General features: G+C 39.7%; 3 protein-coding genes across 3 annotated transcripts in view; all 3 read left to right on the forward strand.

The window, feature by feature from the left end:
• The window catches only part of LOC103354013 (uncharacterized), a 32,764-nt gene extending 27,580 nt beyond the window's left edge, over positions 1-5,184 (forward strand). The window contains exons 20-23 of the mRNA XM_008277234.1: positions 1,196-1,320; positions 1,921-2,111; positions 2,902-3,035; positions 3,221-5,184. Of these exons, the coding sequence (XP_008275456.1) occupies positions 1,196-1,320; positions 1,921-2,111; positions 2,902-3,035; positions 3,221-3,453 (683 nt within the window). The 3' untranslated portion in view covers positions 3,454-5,184. The remainder of the gene's footprint in view (positions 1-1,195; positions 1,321-1,920; positions 2,112-2,901; positions 3,036-3,220) is intronic.
• Positions 5,185-6,482: 1,298 nt separating this feature from the next.
• cfap206 (cilia and flagella associated protein 206) lies at positions 6,483-15,070 on the forward strand. Its single transcript, XM_008277235.1, has 13 exons — positions 6,483-6,587; positions 6,773-6,856; positions 7,338-7,428; positions 9,291-9,479; positions 9,961-10,109; positions 10,380-10,392; positions 10,696-10,910; positions 11,523-11,642; positions 12,320-12,518; positions 12,674-12,814; positions 13,688-13,881; positions 14,120-14,263; positions 14,803-15,070. The coding sequence occupies exons 1-13, from the start codon at positions 6,483-6,485 to the stop codon at positions 15,022-15,024; spliced, it is 1,866 nt and encodes a 621-aa protein (XP_008275457.1). The 3' UTR covers positions 15,025-15,070.
• A 740-nt stretch (positions 15,071-15,810) lies between these two features.
• LOC103354022 (peptidase M20 domain-containing protein 2-like) lies at positions 15,811-18,599 on the forward strand. Its single transcript, XM_008277243.1, has 7 exons — positions 15,811-16,209; positions 16,394-16,542; positions 16,705-16,847; positions 16,931-17,085; positions 17,597-17,732; positions 17,848-17,955; positions 18,087-18,599. The coding sequence occupies exons 1-7, from the start codon at positions 15,811-15,813 to the stop codon at positions 18,251-18,253; spliced, it is 1,257 nt and encodes a 418-aa protein (XP_008275465.1). The 3' UTR covers positions 18,254-18,599.
• Positions 18,600-22,329: the final 3,730 nt, after the last annotated feature.

The raw sequence follows: 22,329 nt of genomic DNA on the forward strand, positions 1-22,329 counted from the left end.
CCCCACCCCTCTCAGCTTGGCCCCCATCACTGGTGCCTGTAGCTGTTATCTCCAAAAGCGTCACTGCTGCTATCTAGGATGCTATGGCCTTTGCGTTGCTACCATTCAAAGTAAACCCTGTTTCAACTGGAGGTCCAGGGAGGGAGTGTTCTTTTCTAAAACAATAACTACTGTCAAACCACATACATTAGATAAAAGAGGGAGAGTCAGACTGTCTGATCAGAGAAATCTAATCCATATCCCTTGCAAGAAGATTGCATCCACTCAAACTCAAGTAAATCTCAAACACACTGTACTCAATGTAAGATCTTTAAGTAACAGATCATTTTTAATTAGTAGTTTTTTCTCCTTGATTTTTAACTGAGACGTGGCTCGACAAAAACATCAGTAATGCAGTTCTGATTAAGTGTAGTCCATTGCACTTTAATTTTGTGTCTGAAACGCGACAAAACCAGAGGGGCGGGGGCGTTTGTGCCATATTCAGGGACAATATACTCACCCACAAATTGTCATTTGGGGTTTTTTCAGAGTTTATGGAAAGGATTCGATTTGAAAACATCTTATGTTCTAATGTTGATGATCTGTTGAACTCTTATATATCCAGTGTTTTAAATGTTTTGGACACCGCTGCTCCTGTCAAGGTTAGAATGGTTAAACATAGGCAAAAGGCACCATGGAGAAATGACGACTCAGTCAGGGCACAGAAAAGGGAGTGCCAGAGAACAGAACGGAAATGGGGCAAGTCAAAATTCCAGGTTCATTATGAGATATACAAAGAGAAGTTATGTGTGTTCAACCAGACTCTGCGTAGAACAAGGGAGAGTTATTTTTCTGAAATCATCGCAAACTGCAGTAACAGCTATTGTGTCCTATTTGCTACAGTAAACAGATTAACAAACCCACCAGCTTTGCTGCCCTCAGAACTAATTTCTACATCTAAATGCAATGACTTTGCAATATTCTTTAATGACGAAGTCCAAAGCATTAAAAATGCAATAATTTCCACAACACAAATGGCAATTCTGCAGCCAGCTAGACACCTAGAGCTGAAACATTTTACACCCACTAGATACCCACTAGATTTCTAAAGTCTGTGCTGAGCAGTGTATTACCAGAACTCGCTCATTTAGTTAACATCTCACTTCAGACTGGAATATTTCAAACAGAGAATGCACTGTTTCTTTTTTCCTTGTAGGTGTTGTGTTTGACTCTGGAGACGGAGTGAGCCACAGTGTGCCAGTGTTCGAGGGATACTGTCTACCTCATGCAGTGCAGCGCTTCCCTCTGGGTGGTGTAGACGTAACAATGCACCTTAAAAAGGTATTCACTCCTTCTTTTGTCATTCACGCAGTTTATGGGCAGCTCTCCTAATAACATTGTCAGTTGGCAACTTGGATAAAGACTTGTGGTCAAGTCAAAGAGAAATCAGGTTTAAGGACAGCTCAGTTAGCTCAGCTGCTGCATAAATTGTATATCAGGATCTTAAATTTCAGATTGTTTTTGGAACCTTTTTCCATAGCGTGCTGGCAATTTTACATTTTAGGTTTATATCTGAGTAAAAAAAAAAAAAAAAAGCATCTCTTAAAAAGTACATCATGGCACGTACCTTGATTTACTGTGGTCTTGTCAACTTAAAAAAAAAAAAAAAAAGCTGCAGCACAACATTTAGAGCCAGCCAGTTGAAGGACACAACTATCAGCCTCACATTAGCATTAAGGCTTCAACTGTAATATACTGCATGTTTAATAATAATTTGTTAAATGATGCGTAAAGCCCTAGGTTGGTGTCCTCGTTACAAAGCTCTTGTGAGATGCAAGTGGACCTGTCTGTTCATGCTCTGTCCCTCTGTATGCTTTATGTGCTAAAATTCCCCTTTTGACTACTATTCATCTCTAAACTGATCACTTGCTGTGTCTGCAGCTTCTGCAAGAACAGGGGGTTTGCATGCGCACCTCAGCAGAGGAGGAGATTGTGAGGGAGATGAAGGAGAAGTGCTGCTGCGTGGCGCTCGACTATGACGCTGAGCTGAGTCGGGGGGGTTTGTCCTGCAGGGAGATGCATTACACCATGCCGGACGGACAGATCATCACCCTCACCACAGAGCGGTTCAGGTAACAGCCTGCACGTCATGTCCTGTTTGAGACGGACACCTAATCCACTGAATGGGGGTGTGGGGGGTCACAAAGGAATTTAATATTAACAATGGAAATTTGAGGATTTTATTGTGAGGTTTTGCCATGTTTTATTAACAAACCTCAGTGTGTGTATGAATGAAATATAAAGCATGCTAAATACAAAGATCTATAGCAAGTGTTTAAGCTCCAGGGACAAACCAATGAAATCTCATATTAGGAAATGAAGCACATTATAATCCTTTAGTGGTCATTGTTTGAATTTTAGTTCCTCTGAGATATCAAACGAGGAAGCTAACAGTTTTGTTGTACTTCGGGGTCATGAGGGTAAAAAGCAACATCACTGATAGGTCAAAAGGTCATGATTGCCTTTACTCAAAGAAATGCAAGCAAACGACTGCAGCAACCACTATAGTTAGCACCAGAATTAGTTGACTGAATGTATGTCAAAGTGAATGCACATGCAGTATATCCAGTAACCCACAAAATGTTTTAGTCAAGTTACTCTTCTATTATAAATTATGGTGTACAATTAGCGTAGCTTAGCATAAAGACGTGAAGCAAATTGGGTTGAAGCTCATGCTCAGTCTGTGCATTGCTTGTCTTTTGACTTGTTGAATAATGTTAGATACAAGTTTGAGGTTCAGGGCAGCAGAGATCTGTCCAGCAGGTGCTGCTCCAAGTCAGACTATTGAGACAAGCCAGGTGCCTCTTTCTAAACCAGACTCCTAAACTGAGTGCACCACTTCCCTCCCCTCCATTCATCCAGGGCCCCTGAGATTCTGTTTAAACCTGAACTGATTGGACGGGACCATTATGGGATGCACGAGAGCATCTTCAAGTCAATCCTCAGCTCAGACATTGACCTGCGGCGCGGCTTCCTGGGAAACATCGTACTGTCAGGTAACAGTTGTTTTCCGTTAAAGGTGTTGCACAACAGTCTGAGGGGCTCGGCAATGAACTCCAGCTGGGCCCGTAAATCAAAAGCACAACTCCGCATGCGTTTGATTTTTATTTGAGTTGGTCTTTTTCCAGTTAATCTGCTGCTCTGTGCTGAATGTCTTTTTGGATTTTTTTTCTTGCTGAAGGTGGAAACACTCTGCTACCCGGCCTGCCCGAACGGCTCCAGGCTGAAATCGTCGGCCTGCTGCCCGCAGACATGGCTGAGGCCGTTCGGGTCACCAGCCCCAAAGACAGAGACTTCTCAGTGTGGAGCGGAGGAGCAGTGCTGGCCAACCTGCCCACCTTCAGCTCTGCATGGATCAGTCAGGAAGAATATGAGGAGTATGGGCCGCAGATTGTCTTCAGGAAGTGTTTCTGAGGCGGACTAGTGCGAGTTACAAGTGCAATATTCAGTGCCATGGGTTGCTCTGAGCCATTGTGACCCCTTTTAAATATCTCTGTTTTTTTGTGTTGTTTTTTCTTGTGGAGTTTGTTTCACTCTGCTCAGCTGTGTGGATCTTAACTTTTGAGCTCTTACTTGACACCAGCAGGTTTTCTGTGAACCTGCTGCCTCCTATATGCTTAATCTGTGGAGATCCACCAACATGGCAAATGAGGAAACTTGCATTTCTGCCATAAAATTCTGTCATTATTATTATCCCTCAAGAACCCTCTAATTTTCTATTAAATTTCCCATTTTGGGAAAAATTTGTGTCCCCAAAATTAAAATTTATTCACGTTTGTCGTTAAGGGACTAGAATTGAAGCTGGCCTTTAATTGATGTCTGCCAACTTTGTTTCCAGAATAAGCAATTGAGGGACATGAAGAAAACTACTTGCTGACTCCAAATATCTATATAAAATCTATCCAAATATATATGAATCTAATATCAGATTTTGATGTAATTATGCAAACATTTTAAATAAATTTGGTATATCAGATTATTTTATGAGTTAGACATGGTGAAAGTTGCAACTACTAAAAACTTTTTTTATTCAACATTAAATGCTCTTGATGATGGTGAGTGTTAAGGCCTCTGCAATGAAGGAAATCTGACAACTCAAACAATATTTTTGAAAAGTGTCCTAATTATTATGTCTTTATATATATTGAGTGGACTTTTTTGTTGTAGCATAACTTCTAAAAAGAGTTTTGTAAGATGATGGCTTTTTTTCATCCCCTATTTTTGAAAAATCTCATAAATATATATTTTTCATTGCAGTGACTTTAATGTGCATGACATTAAACGGCTCCCAAATCAAAGCTACTTATCCATGTACATGGAGGTTTTCTGTTGCTGCAGTATTTTGACCCAGAAAGGAGAAAAGAGGGGATTTTTTACATGCGACCTTTGTGCTGATTTTTCCTGAGCTGACTTGGTTGGTAGAGGTTTGTAGAGTGCAGATGTTGGTCTGGTTATGATTTAAAATGCTCCTGCTGCAGGTACAGTGTTGGTCCATTGTTTGAAGTTGGAAGTCTCTTTATAATTTTCTGAGTGCTGTGTCATGCCACAAGTGTCTTTGGGTTTTTTTCTAAAGTATTTTGATGTGAAAACATTGGTTGTTAGGATCTGACATCAACTTGCACAGAAGTGCTTTTTTCTGTAAAAAGTGTTCCATTGATGCCAAATTGCTGCATTACTATGAATCTTGATAATCCTTGTGCCAATTCTGTGTATTTAGACTTGGTCTGCTTTGTTCTCCCCTCCATTGCATGAAACTATTTAGTTGTGTGGGATTTATTTGCACCCTTTCGCATGTACTCTTATGTGTTTGTGTATTTTATTTTTTTTGGGGGGGGAGGAACTGACTTTTCTAAAGCCATGGGGTTGTCATGTGGCCTAAAGCTCAGCTCTTAAGTGGAAATCACCATGAAATGTGACTGTGGGAACTGCAGTGTAAGCCTTACGTAAGTGCAACAGTGAACTGATCAGTCTGCCTTTTGTTTCCTGGCGAGTTTGAAAAGAACGCACTTCTCTGATTGTCTCCTTCTCCTCTAAATGTACTGTAACAGACTGGACCGAGTTTAGAAATTTCTCACCTGAGCCATGCTATTTATCTCTCTCTTTTTTTTTTTTTTTTTTTTTGTTTAAATAAATATTTTAATCATGCTTTTGTGTGTTGAGCCCTTTTTAAAATTATTTTTATTTTATTTGTTATTGGACTGCCGTGGACTTCACTGAACTAATTTAGACTGAAACACGATTGCAGAGGCTAAAGCAAATGTGTTCTTTAGTCTGTCTTAATGTGAAATAAATGGAAAGGTGAGAGAATATTTTTGAAAACCGGCAGAAGATGGGTTGTTCCGGACACTGTTTAGAAGAACAGTGTTCTTCAATTAAAATGTTGATTGGAGATGGGAAAACGTATAAAGACATGCATAAAATGATCTCCAGTGCTTTGAAATGGAAAGCAAGACCAGAGAGACGTGGAAGAAAACGAAAGACTGAGGCAAAACCAAGAAATGCAGAGGAACTGTGGAAGGCTGTCAAATCATCCTGGGCTGGAATACCTATTTACAGATGCCAGAAGTTGGTCGACTCCATGCAGCACAGATGTCAAACAGTTCTCAAAAACAGTGGTTATACAACTAAATATTAGTTGAGTGATTCACAGGAATGCTAAATCGTAACATTTTTTTCAGCTTATTGAGTAAATATTTGAGTTTGTACTGAAAAATACAAGCACTGATATTATTTGGAAAAGCCCAATATCATTTTTCCTTCATTTTCTGCAAAGTAGTTAAAATATTGATGCATGTTTCTTTATGTTTTGATGTAAAATATAATGTGCAGCGTTCCCAATGAATGGAAATAAAAATACAAGGATTTTGAGCTTTACTCACGTTTTAAAAAACATTGCTGTTATTTTGAACACAACTGTATTATACTGAAATTTCCGTTTTAATGCATGCTCTAAATAGCATTTCCTAATGCTACATTTATTCATTTTAGAATGTATTTCATGGCAATATTTATTTATGAATTTGTTACATTCTCTTAGTGAGTGAAATAGCTAAATCTGGCAATATTTTTTTTTTTTAAGGTAATAAAGAAATTGCGGCTATTTTGTCTCTTGACTCTTATTTCCAGTGTGTCATTTGTTTATTTCTGCATTTATTTCATTTATTAAATTAATACGACATAAAATTAAAATTCACGCTTTGCTGTTTTGTATATACGTTATTTTGCTGTCAACAAATGAATAATTTGCAGAAAAGAAATTACCAAAAAAGACCCCAAAACAAACTGTCATTAGTTTGACTGTAGCGCGGTCTAGTGGACGTCATGACGTAATGCAGCGCCAGTTGACGCTGTTGCTTGGCAACCAGTTCTCAACAGTCTGCTGCAGCTGCTAGCTGCGTTAGCACCAGTTATCTGTGGTTTACAGTCACTCTTTGTCGGTAGAAATGTCTCGGGCTCAGGCAGAAAACGTGATGAACATAATTCGTGAAGTAGTTCAGGAGTGTACGATGCAGGGACAGTCTGTGTCGGACACTCTGGTGGCTTTCATGGTAAGCAAAACCAACTAATCCGGTGCCTGTTAACCGGTTAGCTATCGAACAAATGCTAAAAAGATAAACAGTAATTCTAACACCGTATTCATGACCTCAAATTATTTTAATGAAAACATATGGCCATTTGTTAATATATAATATACAAAGTGACAGTCATATTAATTATTTATAATTCTCCTCAGGTGAAAGCTGTAGTGTTAGACCCAAGAAATGGCTTTAACGTTGATGGGACACTCACCAAACAAGATGTCAAAAAAATTGAAGAGGTGAGTTACTTCATTCATTTATTTAGTTTTATGTTTTTATTGGTATAACATAATATTTAAGACATAATCATGCTTTCTAAAATCACTATGTACATTTAATGTGGTCTCAGTTACACGACAGTCATACTTTGGCATGTCAAACCCAACCCTCCAGAATATTACCAGAAACAGCAAAAGTAAAATCTGCGTAAATATTCACATTTTTGACGTGATTTATGTTTATTCATTCTTTAACTTGTGCAGCGTACGTTTTATAGCCCAACATGAACATCTAAATCAATTAGATGTAGTTTTAAAACCTCCTCAGCAGTGTCAGGTATAACATTTGATGGAGAAATGTTGAATTGTTTAAGAGGTTAAATTCAAACTGATTTAGTCTACAAGAGCCACTTCATGGTGTACATGTGTAATTGTAGGGTGTTAACTCTCCCTTTCTTTAACATAATCAGTCTCTATTCTGCCTTTGTGACATGTCTTACAGCTGTGTCTGGATAAACTCATGGAAAAGTGCAGCCCGTCCCTTGACACAATCAAAATGCAAGTGTATTTTGATATGAATTATACCTCTCGACGTAAGTAATAAAAGCTGCATTCTAAAATGTCTGGGTAGAAAGTTGTACTTCTTGTCTTGTTTGTTTAGGCTTTAGGCTTTTGACCAGATACCTTGTGATCATGATCTGCACCTTCCGATTAAGTGTATTGAATTTGGTATTGTCTAGCAGATGTTAAACACTGGATGGAAAATGAGTTGAATTTGATTTAATTTAAACTGACGAGAGAGGTGTTGTTAGTACTGAACTGGTGCAACCAAATCTAGGATTTCTGATCCTGCAACATAAAAGGTAGACTGTGGAGACTGTGGAACACCAAATCATCAAAATTCAACTCATGCCTGTCTGTGCATCTTAGAAAAGTAAAATGAGGACCAACTCACAGAAAAACAGCTCCACAGTGCCCCCTCAAGGTCAAAAACTAAATGGTAAATGGTCTGCACTTGCACACCAAAATTGTTGGTACCCCTCAGTTAATGAAAGAAAAACCCACAAAGGTCACAGAAATAACTTGAATCTGACAAAAGTGATAATAAATAAAAATTCACTGAAAATTAACCAATGAAATCAGACATTGCTTTTGAACCATGGCTTAACAGAATTATTTTAACAAATAAACTCATGAAACAGGCCTGGACAAAAATGATGGTACCCCTAGAAAAGACTGAAAATAATGTGACCATAGGGACATGTTCAATCAAGGTGTGTCCTCGAATTAGCATCACAGGTGTGTACTAACTTGTAGTCACTCAGTTGACCTATTCATAGGGTACAATGAAATCTCAAGACTATCAAGGTATTCTAGAGAGAAATGTGCTGCCCAGTGTCAGAAAGCTTGGTCTCAGTCACAGGTCATGGGTCTTGCAACGGGATAATGAGCCAAAACACACAGCTAAAAACACCCAAGAATGGCTAAGAGGAAAACATTGGACTATTCTGAAGTGGCCTTCTATGAGCCCTGATCTAAATCCTGTTGAACATCTGTGGAAGGCGCTGAAACATGCTGTCTGGAGAAGGCACCCTTCAAACCTGAGACAACTGGAGCAGTCTGCTCATGAGGAGTGGGCCAAAATACCTGCTGAGAGGTACAGAAGTTTCATTGACAGTTATAGAAATCGTTTGATTGCAGTGATTGCCTCAAAAGGTTGTCTGATTTTCATTGGTTAATTTTCATAGAATTTTTATTTATTATAGCTTTTGTCAGATTCAAGTTATTTCTGTGACCATTGTGGGTTTTTCTTTCATTAACCAAGGTGTATCAACAATTTCGTCCACATGTGTATATAGTGCTTTTATCCAAAGCGCTTTACAATGTGTTTCTCATTCACCCATTCACACACACATTCATACACCAATGGTGACAGAGCTGCCATGCAAGGTGCTGCCTGCTATTGGGAGCACCTTCGTGTTCAGTGTCTTGCCCAAGGATGCTTTGACTGTGGAGGGGCAGGGGAATCGAACCGCCAACCTTGCCATTGGAGGACAACTCACTCTCCTACCTGAACCACAGTCGCCCAGCACAGAAAACCTTTAAACCTCATGCTATTATTTTATTCCAGCCTAAATGATCAAACACTGAGCTTGTAAAAACAAGTATTTTTTATTAATGTAGAAGCATCACAAAGACTTTTTGAATCTGTCACATATGTCCTTTTTTTTTTTGCTAATTTCAGATTAGCTCTGTTTACTTGCCAAAATGAGTTAACCATGGACAGACTGTACAAAACTCTGCCACAAGGGTTTTACCAACAAAGGGATGTATATTAGACATGTTTTTGCCTTTTGGCTTGCTGTTAAAGTACTGGATTGTTACGAAAAAAAATGTGGAAGAATAGTTCTGTTATATTGTAACTGTCATGATCATTTCCTGTGTGTTTGTGCAGGGGAGTTTCTTGAGCAAATCCAACGGGTGATGGAATCCAGACTGACTTCGATGAGCAGAGAGATCACCGACAGCAGGGTGAAAACCAGGGAGGAGTTAGACACTCTGTACCGTAAAATCGTCACCTATATTCTGCTGCGCTCCGCCATAGGCGCCCCTACAGACACCAAAACTCTGCGAGAGGCTACAGGTCTTTCACTCTTTTTGACATCTTATAGTTGTACTGATAGTCCAGTGAATGCATTATACTGTAAGGCTGACATTGTGGGCTGCAAGGTGGCGCAGTTGGTAGCACTGTTGCCTCGCAGCAAGAAGGTTGCCGGTTCGCGTCCCGGTGGGGGCACCGGAATCTTTCTGCGTGGAAGTTTGCATGTTCTCCCCGTGCAGCGTGGGTTAATTGGTGGTTCTAAATTGTCCGTAGGTGTGAATGTGAGTGTGCTTGGTTGTCTGTCTCTAAGTGTGGCCCTGTGATAGACTGGTGACCTGTCCAGGGTGTCCCCTGCCTTCGCCCTAAGTCGGCTGGGATAGGCTCCAGCCCCCCCGCCACCCTAGTGAGGATTAAGCGGTGTATAGAAATGGATGGGCTGACATTGTTACAATTAAGGAGGTGATAATGGTTATGTGTGTACTGTTTCTTACTCTTGATTTCTCTTGTTATTCTCTTGTCTCAGCTGCTCTACAGAGCATTTTCCCTCAGACTGAACTGGGTACCTTCATGGTGCTCCTAAAGAAAGACAAGGAGCAGCAGCTTGTAGAGCTCACCATGCTTGTCACTGGGATCCTGCTCTTCAACAAAGCCAGCAAGAAAGGAGAGGAGGAGGTCAACATCCATGAACTAAGTACAGTCATTTTTAAAAATCTTTAAACTGAGCAGGTGTATGTTGATCTGTCAGGTTGGCAGTATTCAATGAACAGTTTACCTTAGATGATTTGCACAACAGATTAAGCACAGTGTTTTGTAATTACTATGTTGTCACATGCTGATACTTTTAAAAAAATATTTAGCAAGATAAACTTGAAAACATCGTCATTGTATCTGTCTTATCAGAGTAAAGACCTTGTTGGAAAGGATTTATTTGTCAAAGGGAAGTTGGATGACTTTTGTGTTGCTTGTGCTGGTCATGTCATTATACACTATGTAACAATTAGTTGATTATTGATTGGCAGAAAAATAATCAACAACAGTGGTGATAAATGATAAATATTTCATTTTTGTAGCAACACCGGTAAAAAAATGCTGAACATTTCCAACTTCTCAAAGAGGCTTTGTTGCTTTTCTTTTGCATACGTCACAGTAAATTGAATATCTGTGTTATTTAAACTGTGGCTGGCAGCTGCTGCAGACTACATTATTCTGCCTCACTAATGATTAGAATTTGTTGTTTCTTTTTACATTCTCTCTGCAGTGCCCACAGTTGTCAATGAAGCTCTTCCTGTCACCAGTAAAAGCATAGAACATGAGCTGCATGTGACACAGAGTCTGGCGTGGAAGTATACAGTTCTGCTGGAGAAGCTAACAGACCCTGACATTCACCCCAAACAGTGTGACGTGCCCATTGTCCTGCTTAAACAGGCTCTCTACAACGTCAGGCAGCATGAAGTTTTCCTCAAAATGTTACTGGTGAGGTAGTAATTGTGAAAATGTGGTTATTTCATGTAGCCTACATCTATACTATATTTCAAAGGCAATCATGATTTTATTTATATTAGGTGTTTGAAAAACAAGTAAGAAAGTTCTTTACCAAAACATATATAACAGAGAGAAACCCAACAATTCCCTATTGTGCAAGCACTTAGCGACAGTAGGGAGGGAAAAACTCCCATTAAACAGGAAGACTCGGAGGGCAGCCAGGAGAGACAGAAGATGAGCGCTGAAAAACAACAAATAATAAAAACTGAGCAGGAAATATTGGCTTATTCAGTAGAAAAAAGTTGGGTCATGTAACTGTGAGAAGGAGCATGCGAGTGGAAAGCAATCAAATTCCTAAAATCACTTATGAAACGAATCAGAAGCTTCTTTAAAGAAGCTAAACCAAGAGTGATGGCATCTTGCCTCTTGGTTCTCTTCAATGGCCTGGAAGCTGAGTTCTGTACAATTTGAAACTGATCAAATTTTTTTGGGGTGAAGACAAGTATAAAGGCTGTTAAGAAGAGTAAAAATGATAAAATAGCCCCTGTGTCTTTAAAAGCAAGGAAGGCTAGTATTTTTCTGTTTTTTTCCTTTTACCACCAGACTGATGCAGGTTCATGTAGCAAGCACATTGACATCCTGCAGACTGAGCTCTCATCACAGATGAAGCAGCTGAAAGACACTGTGCAGTCAAAGACGGCGGTACCAACTGCAAGAGTTTTTGTAAGTGTGTTGATTGCTGATCCCTTATGCTGCTTCTGCTTTTATGTTTAGTTATATTACGTCTGAAGGAATAACTGTTGAGTGCCTTTCTATGTCAGCCTTATGTATGTCTCTTACGTACAGGGTTGAAGTCAGGACATTATTAGCTTAGCTTAGCATAAAAGGTGAAACAGATATCAATACCATGCATCTTGTATTATCTACCTGCAAACAGAAGTGTGAAACTTAGAAATATTTGGTTGAAAGGAGTTTGACAGAATTGTATATTGGAGCTATGTCTTGGCAAACAACAGCCCAGATAAGCGACAGATTGTATGTAGCATTGCAGTCTTGCTGTCATAGTGAGGTTTCCACATTTTGTTTCATCATGTCTGTACAGTGACAAAAACCAAAGACTGTGCTAAAGCCAGACGCTCCACAGATATTCTCAGCAGATGGATAAATTGTTGTTCCTGTAGAAATAGCTCCAGTATGTAACACGCCCTAAGATTAGTTTCTATACTAATTAAACTAATGAAATACAAAGAGTTAGCTACTCAGCTTCCAAGGTGTTGGCAACTGTATAGATTCCCCTTCAGTCTTTATGCTAAGTGAAAATAACCTTTACCACCTCTGCTCTTAACACACTGACATGACCAATATCAAATGTCTCAGCTTTGGTTTTGTATTATCTTCAGCCACTATTCAAGGTCCTGTCAAAGCTGTGGTCTGGACTTCAGGATGAGGCTGAGCTTCTGAATATTATCAGTAACATCGCATTAAATCTTCAGCCCTTCCTCGCCTCTCAGGCCAAGATTTTCTCTGAAGCTTATCTGGACAGCCTGCTGGAGGCATCAGAGGTGAAGACAGATGAGCAGAGACTGACTGATTCCTCAGGTATGGCTGACATCAACCACAGATACTAGCAGTCAGTTCTTAAAGAAAGGAATTCCATGTTCCAGAAGTCTTACAAAGCCGAACTCCAGAGTGAAAACAAATCCAAGTTTATCTGTGTGCCAATCTTAAATGCAGTTCTTGATTCTGCCTTCCAGATGAGCGGATTGATCCAGATCAGATGAAACCACAAGAATGGCTCCTGCCTGAAACAACAACCAGTTTTGATGAGCTGCCGTTGCAGTATAATGGATTCTGTGGCTACACACTTGTGAACAGAGATGGGCTTTTACTTCCAGGTACTGTTCTCATAATACTCTAATCAATGCAACATCAGGAATGGCCTTTTGATGTTTCGTCTTTGTCAAATTGGAGCATGTGGGTAAAGGCTTCAGCTTTATTTAAGTAAAGTAAGTCAGATGGAATTCCTAATATGAAAAGCTGACAGCCTCCGAGGTGACCAGACCCTTCTTCTGGCTACATCTCACATTTCCTTCCTTATCTGTATCTGTCTATCTCTTTTTTTGCTGCTTATCTGGCCCATGATGCTGTGGCAGTGGCCTAATTAAGCCATCTTCTCAATCTACCCCAGTGTTTACTTCAGATTAGATGTATTTTACAAGTGTCCAATTAGAGCAAAGAGAGGCATTTAGAAAGCCCATTTATCCGATGCTCAAACCACCTCAAGTGGCTTTTTCATGCTAAGGTGATCTAATTATTTTAGTTATTACCCAAAACTCCACAGATGTGTTGAAATGTATAAAGATTCATCCTCAGGTCTCTCTTCAATTTCACAGTGAGGCGACTGCAGAAGCGACATTGTACAAAGACAAGTTCAAGCTTTCTCATCTCTGCACTTCTGGTCAATGGCTTGCATGTACATTGACTTGCCTGTTTTGCTAATTACAAACAATTCTGCTACTGGATGTGTGTGTTGTTGAGGGATGTGCTACAACTAATCTGATCCACAGTGGCTCCACCTCACAACTTGTAGGAATTAAAGCATCTGATGCTAACTATCAGCTAATGGACCAACCGTGTGTTAGGCAGAAGTGGTTATAATGTTTGAGCTTATCAGTATTTTATATTATGTTTAAGTGAATGCAATATGATGAGCATTTGTAATCTAATGTGCATATTTTGTAGTATTTAACAGTATTTGTCTTTTGCAGGTAACCCACACATCGGAGTGTTGAAACACAAGGAGAAGCTCTATGTTTTTAGCTCTAAAGAAGCCGCCTTGAAATTTGCCTCCAGTCCAGATGACTTTATTGAGGAGGTGGCAGAAAAAGCCAAATGCTTTTCTGAACTCATTCAATTCTTCAAACTCCACCAGCAGTTTTCCTGTGTCAGTCCATACTCTGAGGTCAGCTCAGTACTCTCAAAGCAAGACTCAGCTTTTCCACACAAGCTACATTTCAGAATATATTTTATTAAATAAACAAGAAGATTTGAAACATTCTTACTTTGGAACAATCTGGGGGTAGTTTTAGAAATGCATCTGTGCTACAGAATAATGCATGCCACTAACTCCCTCAGAAACTATACCACACTGACATTTCTGGGAGTTTCACAGTAAATGTAGTTTTTGACTTGTTTTACAGTTGCAGCCAGGAGAAAGTTTGCTGGTGAAACCCATCACCAAGTGTGAGAGCGGCACACAGACTGACATCCACCCAGTGGAGACAAACATCGTCAAGTCATATGAGTGGAATGAGTGGGAGCTTCGACGAAAAGCTCTCAAGCTGGTGAGCCATATGAACTTACAATTCCTCTCCACACCAGTGCAACACTGCAACACCTAGACTATGTTTTGACAGCTTCACCAGAAGAAAACTTTCAAAAAGTCAGTGAGAAACACCTGCAAAACTGGGAGGTCAAAATGGAATTAGGCTCTATGGATAAGAGACACTTTTGAATTTTGAAAAACAAAAAGCTTCTTGTCTTTATCGTCAGTGATCTTTTTTACTTCCATTTAGTCCAAACTAAATTACAGAGTAAATAAGAGTATACAGTATAACAACAAATAAGTGATGCTGATCTTATTGTAGCTGCTGTAAATATTCTCAAACACAGCTCAAAATTTGACGCAACAGCAATGAAGCACGGCAATACTTCTGTTTTAGTCTTTGCAATACTAGGCGGCCTCTTCAGTTCAATAGATGTTTAATAGTATACAGTCAGGTCCCACTATGGGGACCACTGGGAGGAAGGAGTTTAATGGCGCACTTAATTTATCAACTTATTTTAATTATGATTAGCTTTGCTTTGTGTTCCATAAACCTAGGCTGATCTTCGGACCAAAGTGACACACTCGATGCAGACTGATCTGAGCCACATGAGACGGGAAAACACCACTCAGACATGGCTGCCCAAAGACGCTGCCTGTCAAAGCAAGAGAGACGGTGAGAGCAACGTGCCCAAACCTCAGATCTACCTGGCAGGTCTGAGGGGACAACGGAACGCACAAGTGGTCAAAACAAACCTGACCAGATCTGTGGATGAATAAGAAAGGTGTGCTGTAACATTTGACACAATAAAAGTTATTCTAAGCATGTTACTGTTTCTCATCATTTTGTTATGTGTAACTTGATAAAGATCAGAGGAGCATGCAAACTACATGTGAGTCATACCATAGAATTGGTTTTGATTTGATCAAAGTAATACCAGGATTAGCAATATAAACACAGATGTCAACATTTTATCATTAAAAGCAGTGATTCAATTTTACCAAAAACATTCATTCTTCTTAAAATATCATTTTTGAATAGCACAACACACTCTTAGTGGGTGTTCAGTGCTGTACTTCAAGGCTGAAGTTGGTTGCTGAAGGGTATAGCTAGCTGCCCAACAGCCATGGAGTGTTTTGCAATTTGATGAGAATGAAAGCTGTATATTTAATTGCACTGTAGATGCCTAACTAGGGACAAGAGTTGAATATTAACTAGTTATAAACTCTGTCAGGTCAGTTTCATGCTCTGCATTGAAACTGTTAAACCTTTTTCTTTAATGACCACAACATAAGAGCTGCTGGACTCCGCAAGAACAACAGAAGACTTGATACTTTGTGCTTTCTCAGGTTGAGTAGTTCTTATAACCAAGAAATTACAGGTTATCAAATGTAAAGTGGCATCTGTCAGCAATATTGTTCCAACAGCATGCTGTGTTGTGTGTGAGGACTATTTTGAAATCAGACTGCTCCTATTTTAGCCCTTGTATTGGAAGGGTGAGGGTGTGGGGAGTGACTGTAACGTGATAGTGAGACAGCAGGGAGCTTGGAGCCACACTGAACAAGATGTCTGAGGGAGCAGAGAGTCTCAAACAGAGACTCTGTCGGTCTGTAGACGAAGCCGAAGCGAAGCTGCACAGCCTCAGTCGGGATATCTGGAGCTGTCCGGAGCTGGCTTACCAGGAGAACAAGGCTCACGACAGACTGGTGGCGTTTTTCAGCCAGGAGGAAGGCTGGAAGGTGGACGCTCACTTCAAGCTGCCCACTGCGTTCCGAGCATGTTGGTTGGCGGGAGGCAGCGAGCAGGAAGACGTGGTCACTGTGGGCTTCCTGTGTGAGTACGACGCCCTGCCTGCTATTGGACACGCATGTGGACACAACCTGATAGCTGAGGTTGGAGCTGCTGCGGCTCTGGGGCTCAAAGCTGTGCTGGAAAACACACACAAGCTGCCTGTCCGGGTGCAGGTAGGACAACCAGAGGAGTTCATGCCAAGTTTGGAAGAAATCTATTAAGTCATATAGTTTAGTTTGAATGAATTTAACAATAACCACCTGAAGTGTGAATCTGAGCTAAAATTCAGAATGACACTTGGTTGAAATCTGTTTGACTGTGATTTCTGAAGTACATTTGCTGGATTTATCTCCATAGGTGATGGTGTTGGGGACTCCAGCTGAAGAGGATGGTGGAGGTAAAATCGATATGTTAGGAAAGGGAGCATTTGAAGGTCTGGATGTAGTATTCATGGCTCATCCATCAAAGGAGGATGCCACCTACCTGCCATGTGTGGCTGAGCATGAGTATGCTTTATTACAGTGCAAACGTCCTGTTAAATCCGTCCTGCTTGTCTCTTTTCTGTGTGTGCTGTTTACTTGGAAACACAGTGTTCTTTACTGGAAGTCTGGAGATGTGATACATGTTGTGGTTTACGTTGCTGCTTCTTATTTGTGTTGTGTTTCCAGTGTAACTATAAAGTATCACGGTAAGGCGTCTCATGCCTCAGCCTACCCCTGGGAGGGAATCAATGCGTTGGATGCAGCGGTGCTCTGCTACAACAACCTGTCTGCACTCAGACAGCAGATGAAGCCAGACTGGAGAGTTCATGGTGAGCAGCTGATGCTCCTCCACACTCATGTGTCGCTCTAGGACTTTTACTGAATCGTGATTCATTTACATTGTACTGTGCAGGAATCATAAAGCACGGAGGAGTGAAACCAAACATCATCCCTGCCTACACGGAACTGGAGTACTATCTGAGAACCCCGTCAAGAGCTGAGCTTCCTGTCCTGAAGGACAAAGCTCAGAAGTGTTTCAGATCAGCTGCTCTGGCCACTGGCTGTGAGGTGAGAATTACAACAAGGAAGGAGCTTTTTGGACTCTGGGTCATGGACTGTCTTATGATGGCATCTCCCTGTTATTCAAAACAGCTCAAAACCCCTTAATAATGCACAGCTTTCAACCTTTATACAATTTAAATGTGTGAGTTTCACAAACATTCACTCCCTGTACAGTTGTCATGGAGAGTGAAATTATCCAGAGACCAAAATTGTTTTTTTTTTTTTGTACCAGACTGGAAACATGTTTATTTCTGCTGTAAAGTTGGCATTTTAACATGAAGGTTTATGGAGACTGACTCACTTTTTATTTTCAGACCCTGAGGTTGCAGCTTGGTTGAAATGTACTTAAACCTTAAACTGCAGCTAAGCTAATAAAAGAGAAGCCACCTCATGGCTTTTAAATGGCCACATACGTACAAATAATATCATTGCTTTTTGTCTTAGTTTGTAAAGATTGGGGGGGACAAAGCATCAGGTTTAAAAAAACAAAAAACAAAAACAATCTTCTCACTTTCAGGTTGAAGTAGAATTTGCAAGAAATAAATTTGACAACATGCTGCGCAATGTTACATTGGAGGAGCTGTACGAGAGGAATGGCAAAGCTCTGGGGATGGACTTTACCACAGATGAAGATGTTCTCAAAAATGAATCTGGTATGTGTGAATCCTGCGTGTCTGACAACGAACACTTTTACATCAGGGTCTTGTACTGACATTTGTGGGTTTTTTCTTCCTCTATACTTCTCTCTTCCTTTTTTTTGATCTTCAGGCTCTACAGACTTTGGCAATGTGTCATTTGTAGTTCCTGGCATCCATCCATACTTCTTCATTGGTTCTAATGCTCTGAACCACACAGAGGAATACACTGTTGCTGCTGGTATGCAACCCCTGCTATCCAAAATTGAGGCTGATGATGTGTTATTCAGTTTCTAGTTAAATCTTGAGCTGACAGAACACCTCAAAGTTGATATCTGACCATTTCAGACTCTAACAGTGTGTTTGTTGCAGGTGATGACAAAGCTCAGTTCTTCACCCTGAGGACAGCGAAGGCTCTGGCCATGACGGCTCTGGATGTGCTCCTGCATCCGGAGCTGCTGCAAAAGGTGAAGCAGGAGTTCGCTGAGGCAAAACTGAAGGATGAACAGAACGCAGAGCAGTTTGCAAAACACTGTTAATGCAGGTGGAGGAGCTGCTGCTCCACTGACTGACAGACTAATGCAGGTTCTCTGCAGTCAAGAACCCTGTAAAAAAGAATCTGCTGCCTCCAAATCTTAGGTGATATTTTTTTAATTCATCATCTGTACACCAAGCGCATCAGTCTCTCTTTACTATCCCAGACACTAAGGGAAACTTGTGATTCCTATAAACTATGGACTTCAGCCCAAAAATACATTAAAATTATTATTATTATTTTTTTTTAAGCAAATGCATTGAAGAGTAATGTTGACAAACTGCTTTCAGTAACTCAGAACAAAAAACAAAAATTGAAAAGCTGAAAATAAAAAACATTTTGTTTATGTAGTTTTTTTACAAAATGTGTAGTATTGTTTGCCTGTCCGATTCACCAGTGCTGACTTCTAACCACATATTCTTATGTGTTGGGATCTCAAAGAAGCATTAAACTAGCTTGTTATTATAAATGAGAGAGCAGTTAAGTTGAAATAATAACACAGTTTGTGGGCAATACTAGTATGTCCTTCCTTACATTCCTTCGTACATTAAATGTTGCATTTTTTTTTCTGTCATGCCTCAGTTTAGATTTCTTACACAATAAATTAATTAATACACAACAAAGGGTATAAAATTAGGACCTTACAAAATATTTGTTACACAGTTTACATACAAGCATTCAAACTTAACGCCGTTTTCTTTGCACTCTTTGTTTCTCTAGTTATTGCACTAAAAACTGTGATTTAAAATAATGCAATTCGTAACTTGCAAATTCTGCAATTTAGAACCTATATTATGAAGCGTGTCGTACCCCAGGTCTAAACTGCTGTTTTAGTCATTTTATGATTTCATGCTGTGCTTCTTGCTAGACAGTTTTGATAATATCTTATATAGTAATACTCAACACATTTTAACTTTGTGAATACTGAACTGAAGCTTGCCTTTACCAAAAATGTCTTGCATATCAAATCGCATTATCTGTCAGAAAAATTGTAATTTCCTATCTTCATTAAATTGCTCAGCCCTAGAATAATAAGACACTTGTGGTCTTCCATATATGTAATTTCACAGCTGCCATGTATAGGCCTGTGACAATTATTTATTAGGCTAAATTAAAAACAAAAAAGGGCCATAAAACTAAGGCTTTACAAAATATATGTTACACAGTTTAGCTGAAAGAGTCTAATCTTTCAGCCTTTTCTTCACACTTGTGGTCCTCCATATTCTGTAACTTTACAGCTGCTATGTACGGTATATTATGCAGTGAGTCTTACTCAGGGTTTAAACTGTTATGATGATGGTTTCACAAATTTATGCCATCCTCCTTGTTTGATAGTGTTTATGGTATCTAATGCAGTAATGCTTCATCGCACGTTTTAAATCTGTTTGAACTCAACTGAAACTTGACTTGTATAACAAATTAGAAAAATCTCAAATAGACATTTTCCTTAAATTGCTCAGCCATAGCATATTAAGACAGTAAAGTGTCATATTAAGCAATTAAATGTTTTATTTTTAGATTGTTTATAGGCCTATGACCATGGCTTAAAAAAAAAGGTAAAATTTCGGCAGAAAACTATGGCTTTAAAAAATATTTGTTACACAGTTTAACACAGTTTACTGCTTTTTTCTTTGTCAGTGTTATGTTATTGCAAGTACAACAATTTCCCTGAGGTACCCTACCAAAGGGATCAATAAAGTTACATCTAATCTAATCTAATCTAATCCAATCCAATCCAATCTAATCTGATCTAAAACTCTTCAAACTTCCAGCCTTTTCTTTATTGTTTATATACAGTCGTCCTCAAATTTATTCGTACCCTCCCATTAAAGAAGGAAAAAAACAGCTGTCACTGAAATAAGTTGAAATTGACAAAAGTAATAAAAAATAAAGATTTAATGAAAATCATGACATTGTTTTCCAATTGTGGTTCAACAGAAATATATATTTAAAAAACAAACAAAAAAAACAAGCAAACAAGCACGATGGGACCCGTAAACCAATATTTTGTTGAACAACCCTTTGAGCCAATCACTGCAATCAAGTGTTTTCTGTAACTCTCAGACTTCTGCACCTGTTGAAAGGTATTTTGATTTTGGCCCACTGCTCATCAGCAAAGTGCTCTAATTTGTCTGGGACAGTATTGTTTGTTTGTTTTTTATTTATTCCTTTCAACCACAATTCAAAAAGCAAAGTCTTATTTCACTAAATTATAATTTAGCAATTTAAAAAAAAATATTATTTTCTTTTTTCAGTTTCTAGATATTTGAATGACTATTAAATTATGCCTTTTCTTTAATGGAAGGGTATCAATAAATTTGAGGACGACCGTAGATATTGCTTTCTGCTTTTGTAGTAAATAATTTCATGACACTTGTGGTCTTCCACATTCTGTAATTTTACAGCTTCAGTGAATATTATTTGTGCACAGAAGTAGTTTAATAAAGTTTCTGAAAAAAAAAAAAAAAAAAAATTATTTGTGCACAGAAGTAGTTTAATAAAGTTTCTGAAAAAAAAAAAAAAAGTTCAGTCACGTGATACAGCAGCGACTCTGAGCTGGAGTATTTCCATAACAGACTGAGTAACATTTAAACACAACAGTCTGCAGTGAGAGAGAAACATGTCTGAGGGAGCAGAGAGTCTCAAACAGAGACTCTGTCGGTCTGTAGACGAAGCCGAAGCGAAGCTGCACAGCCTCAGTCGGGACATCTGGAGCTGTCCGGAGCTGGCTTACCAGGAGAACAAGGCTCACGACAGACTGGTGGCGTTTTTCAGCCAGGAGGAAGGCTGGAAGGTGGACGCTCACTTCAAGCTGCCCACTGCGTTCCGAGCACGTTGGTTGGCCGGAGGCAGCGAGCACGAAGACGTGGTCACTGTGGGCTTCCTGTGTGAGTACGACGCCCTGCCTGCCATTGGACACGCATGTGGACACAACCTGATAGCTGAGGTTGGAGCTGCTGCGGCTCTGGGGCTCAAAGCTGTGCTGGAAAACACACACAAGCTGCCTGTCCGGGTGCAGGTACGCACCTGAGCACCGAACTACACTCACAGCATCACATTCAGGAGGGTGAACCAGGAGAAGATGCACATAAATCCTGTCCTGACCACTAGATATAATCTAAATATATGATTTTAGTCAGTTTCCATTTCAGATGTTTTCTTGGATGACAGTGGCCGTGCAAATGTTTAAAAATTGAAATCATTTTTCTGGTGGAAAGATTTTTTTTTTTAAATGTAGTTTTGAGGTTATGTTAATCACTGATGATGATCATACATATACAAACCATCTTTTTACAGTTTATGTGTGAATTATATGAACCCATTAGTTTGAACAAAAAAAATAACAGCCACTTTTGTTACACTATATGAAAAAGTAGGACTTTAAAGGGGACACACTCCCTGATTCAATTTTATTTATATACACTACTCACAATAAGTTAGGGATATTGTTATTTACATGAGTGCTTTTCCTATTTGGTCTGAATTTTAATGTAATAAGTCAAAGTTCCCTTTGATATTACTAATAATGAATGAGAAGAAACACCATTTTCATTAGTTTAATATTTATTACCCCCAAAATTTAAGCAATAACAAGGATAGCCCCAAATAACAAAAATTGACAATGTCAGTAGCAGGTGTTTCCACCATTTGCCACAATGACAGCTTGACAACGACGTCTCATGCTCCTCACTAGCCTCATGATGTTGTTCTGAGGCAATGCGTTCCACTCTTCCACAATTGCTACACGCAGTTCTGCCAGGTTACGTGGAGATGGAGTACGGTCATCCAGTCTCTGCTTCAGCTGGTCCCAGACGTGCTCTATGGGGTTCAGGTCAGGGGACATTGCTGGCCATACCATATGAGGCACTCCGACTTCCTGAAGTCGAATTGTGACAATTCTGGCACGACATGGTGGAGCATTGTCATCCATGAACAGAAAGTTGGGAGTGTGCTGGCGGAATTGGGGGATGATGATGGGTTCTATCATGTCTCTGAGGTAGGAACGAGCAGTGACTGAGCCATCTACAAAAACCAAATCTGTTTTGCGCTGGCTGGTGATGCCTGCCCAGACTGTTGCAC

Source organism: Stegastes partitus, unplaced genomic scaffold (genome assembly GCF_000690725.1).
Source record: "Stegastes partitus isolate 25-593 unplaced genomic scaffold, Stegastes_partitus-1.0.2 Scaffold92, whole genome shotgun sequence".
In the NCBI taxonomy this organism is placed as follows: Eukaryota; Metazoa; Chordata; class Actinopteri; family Pomacentridae; genus Stegastes; species Stegastes partitus.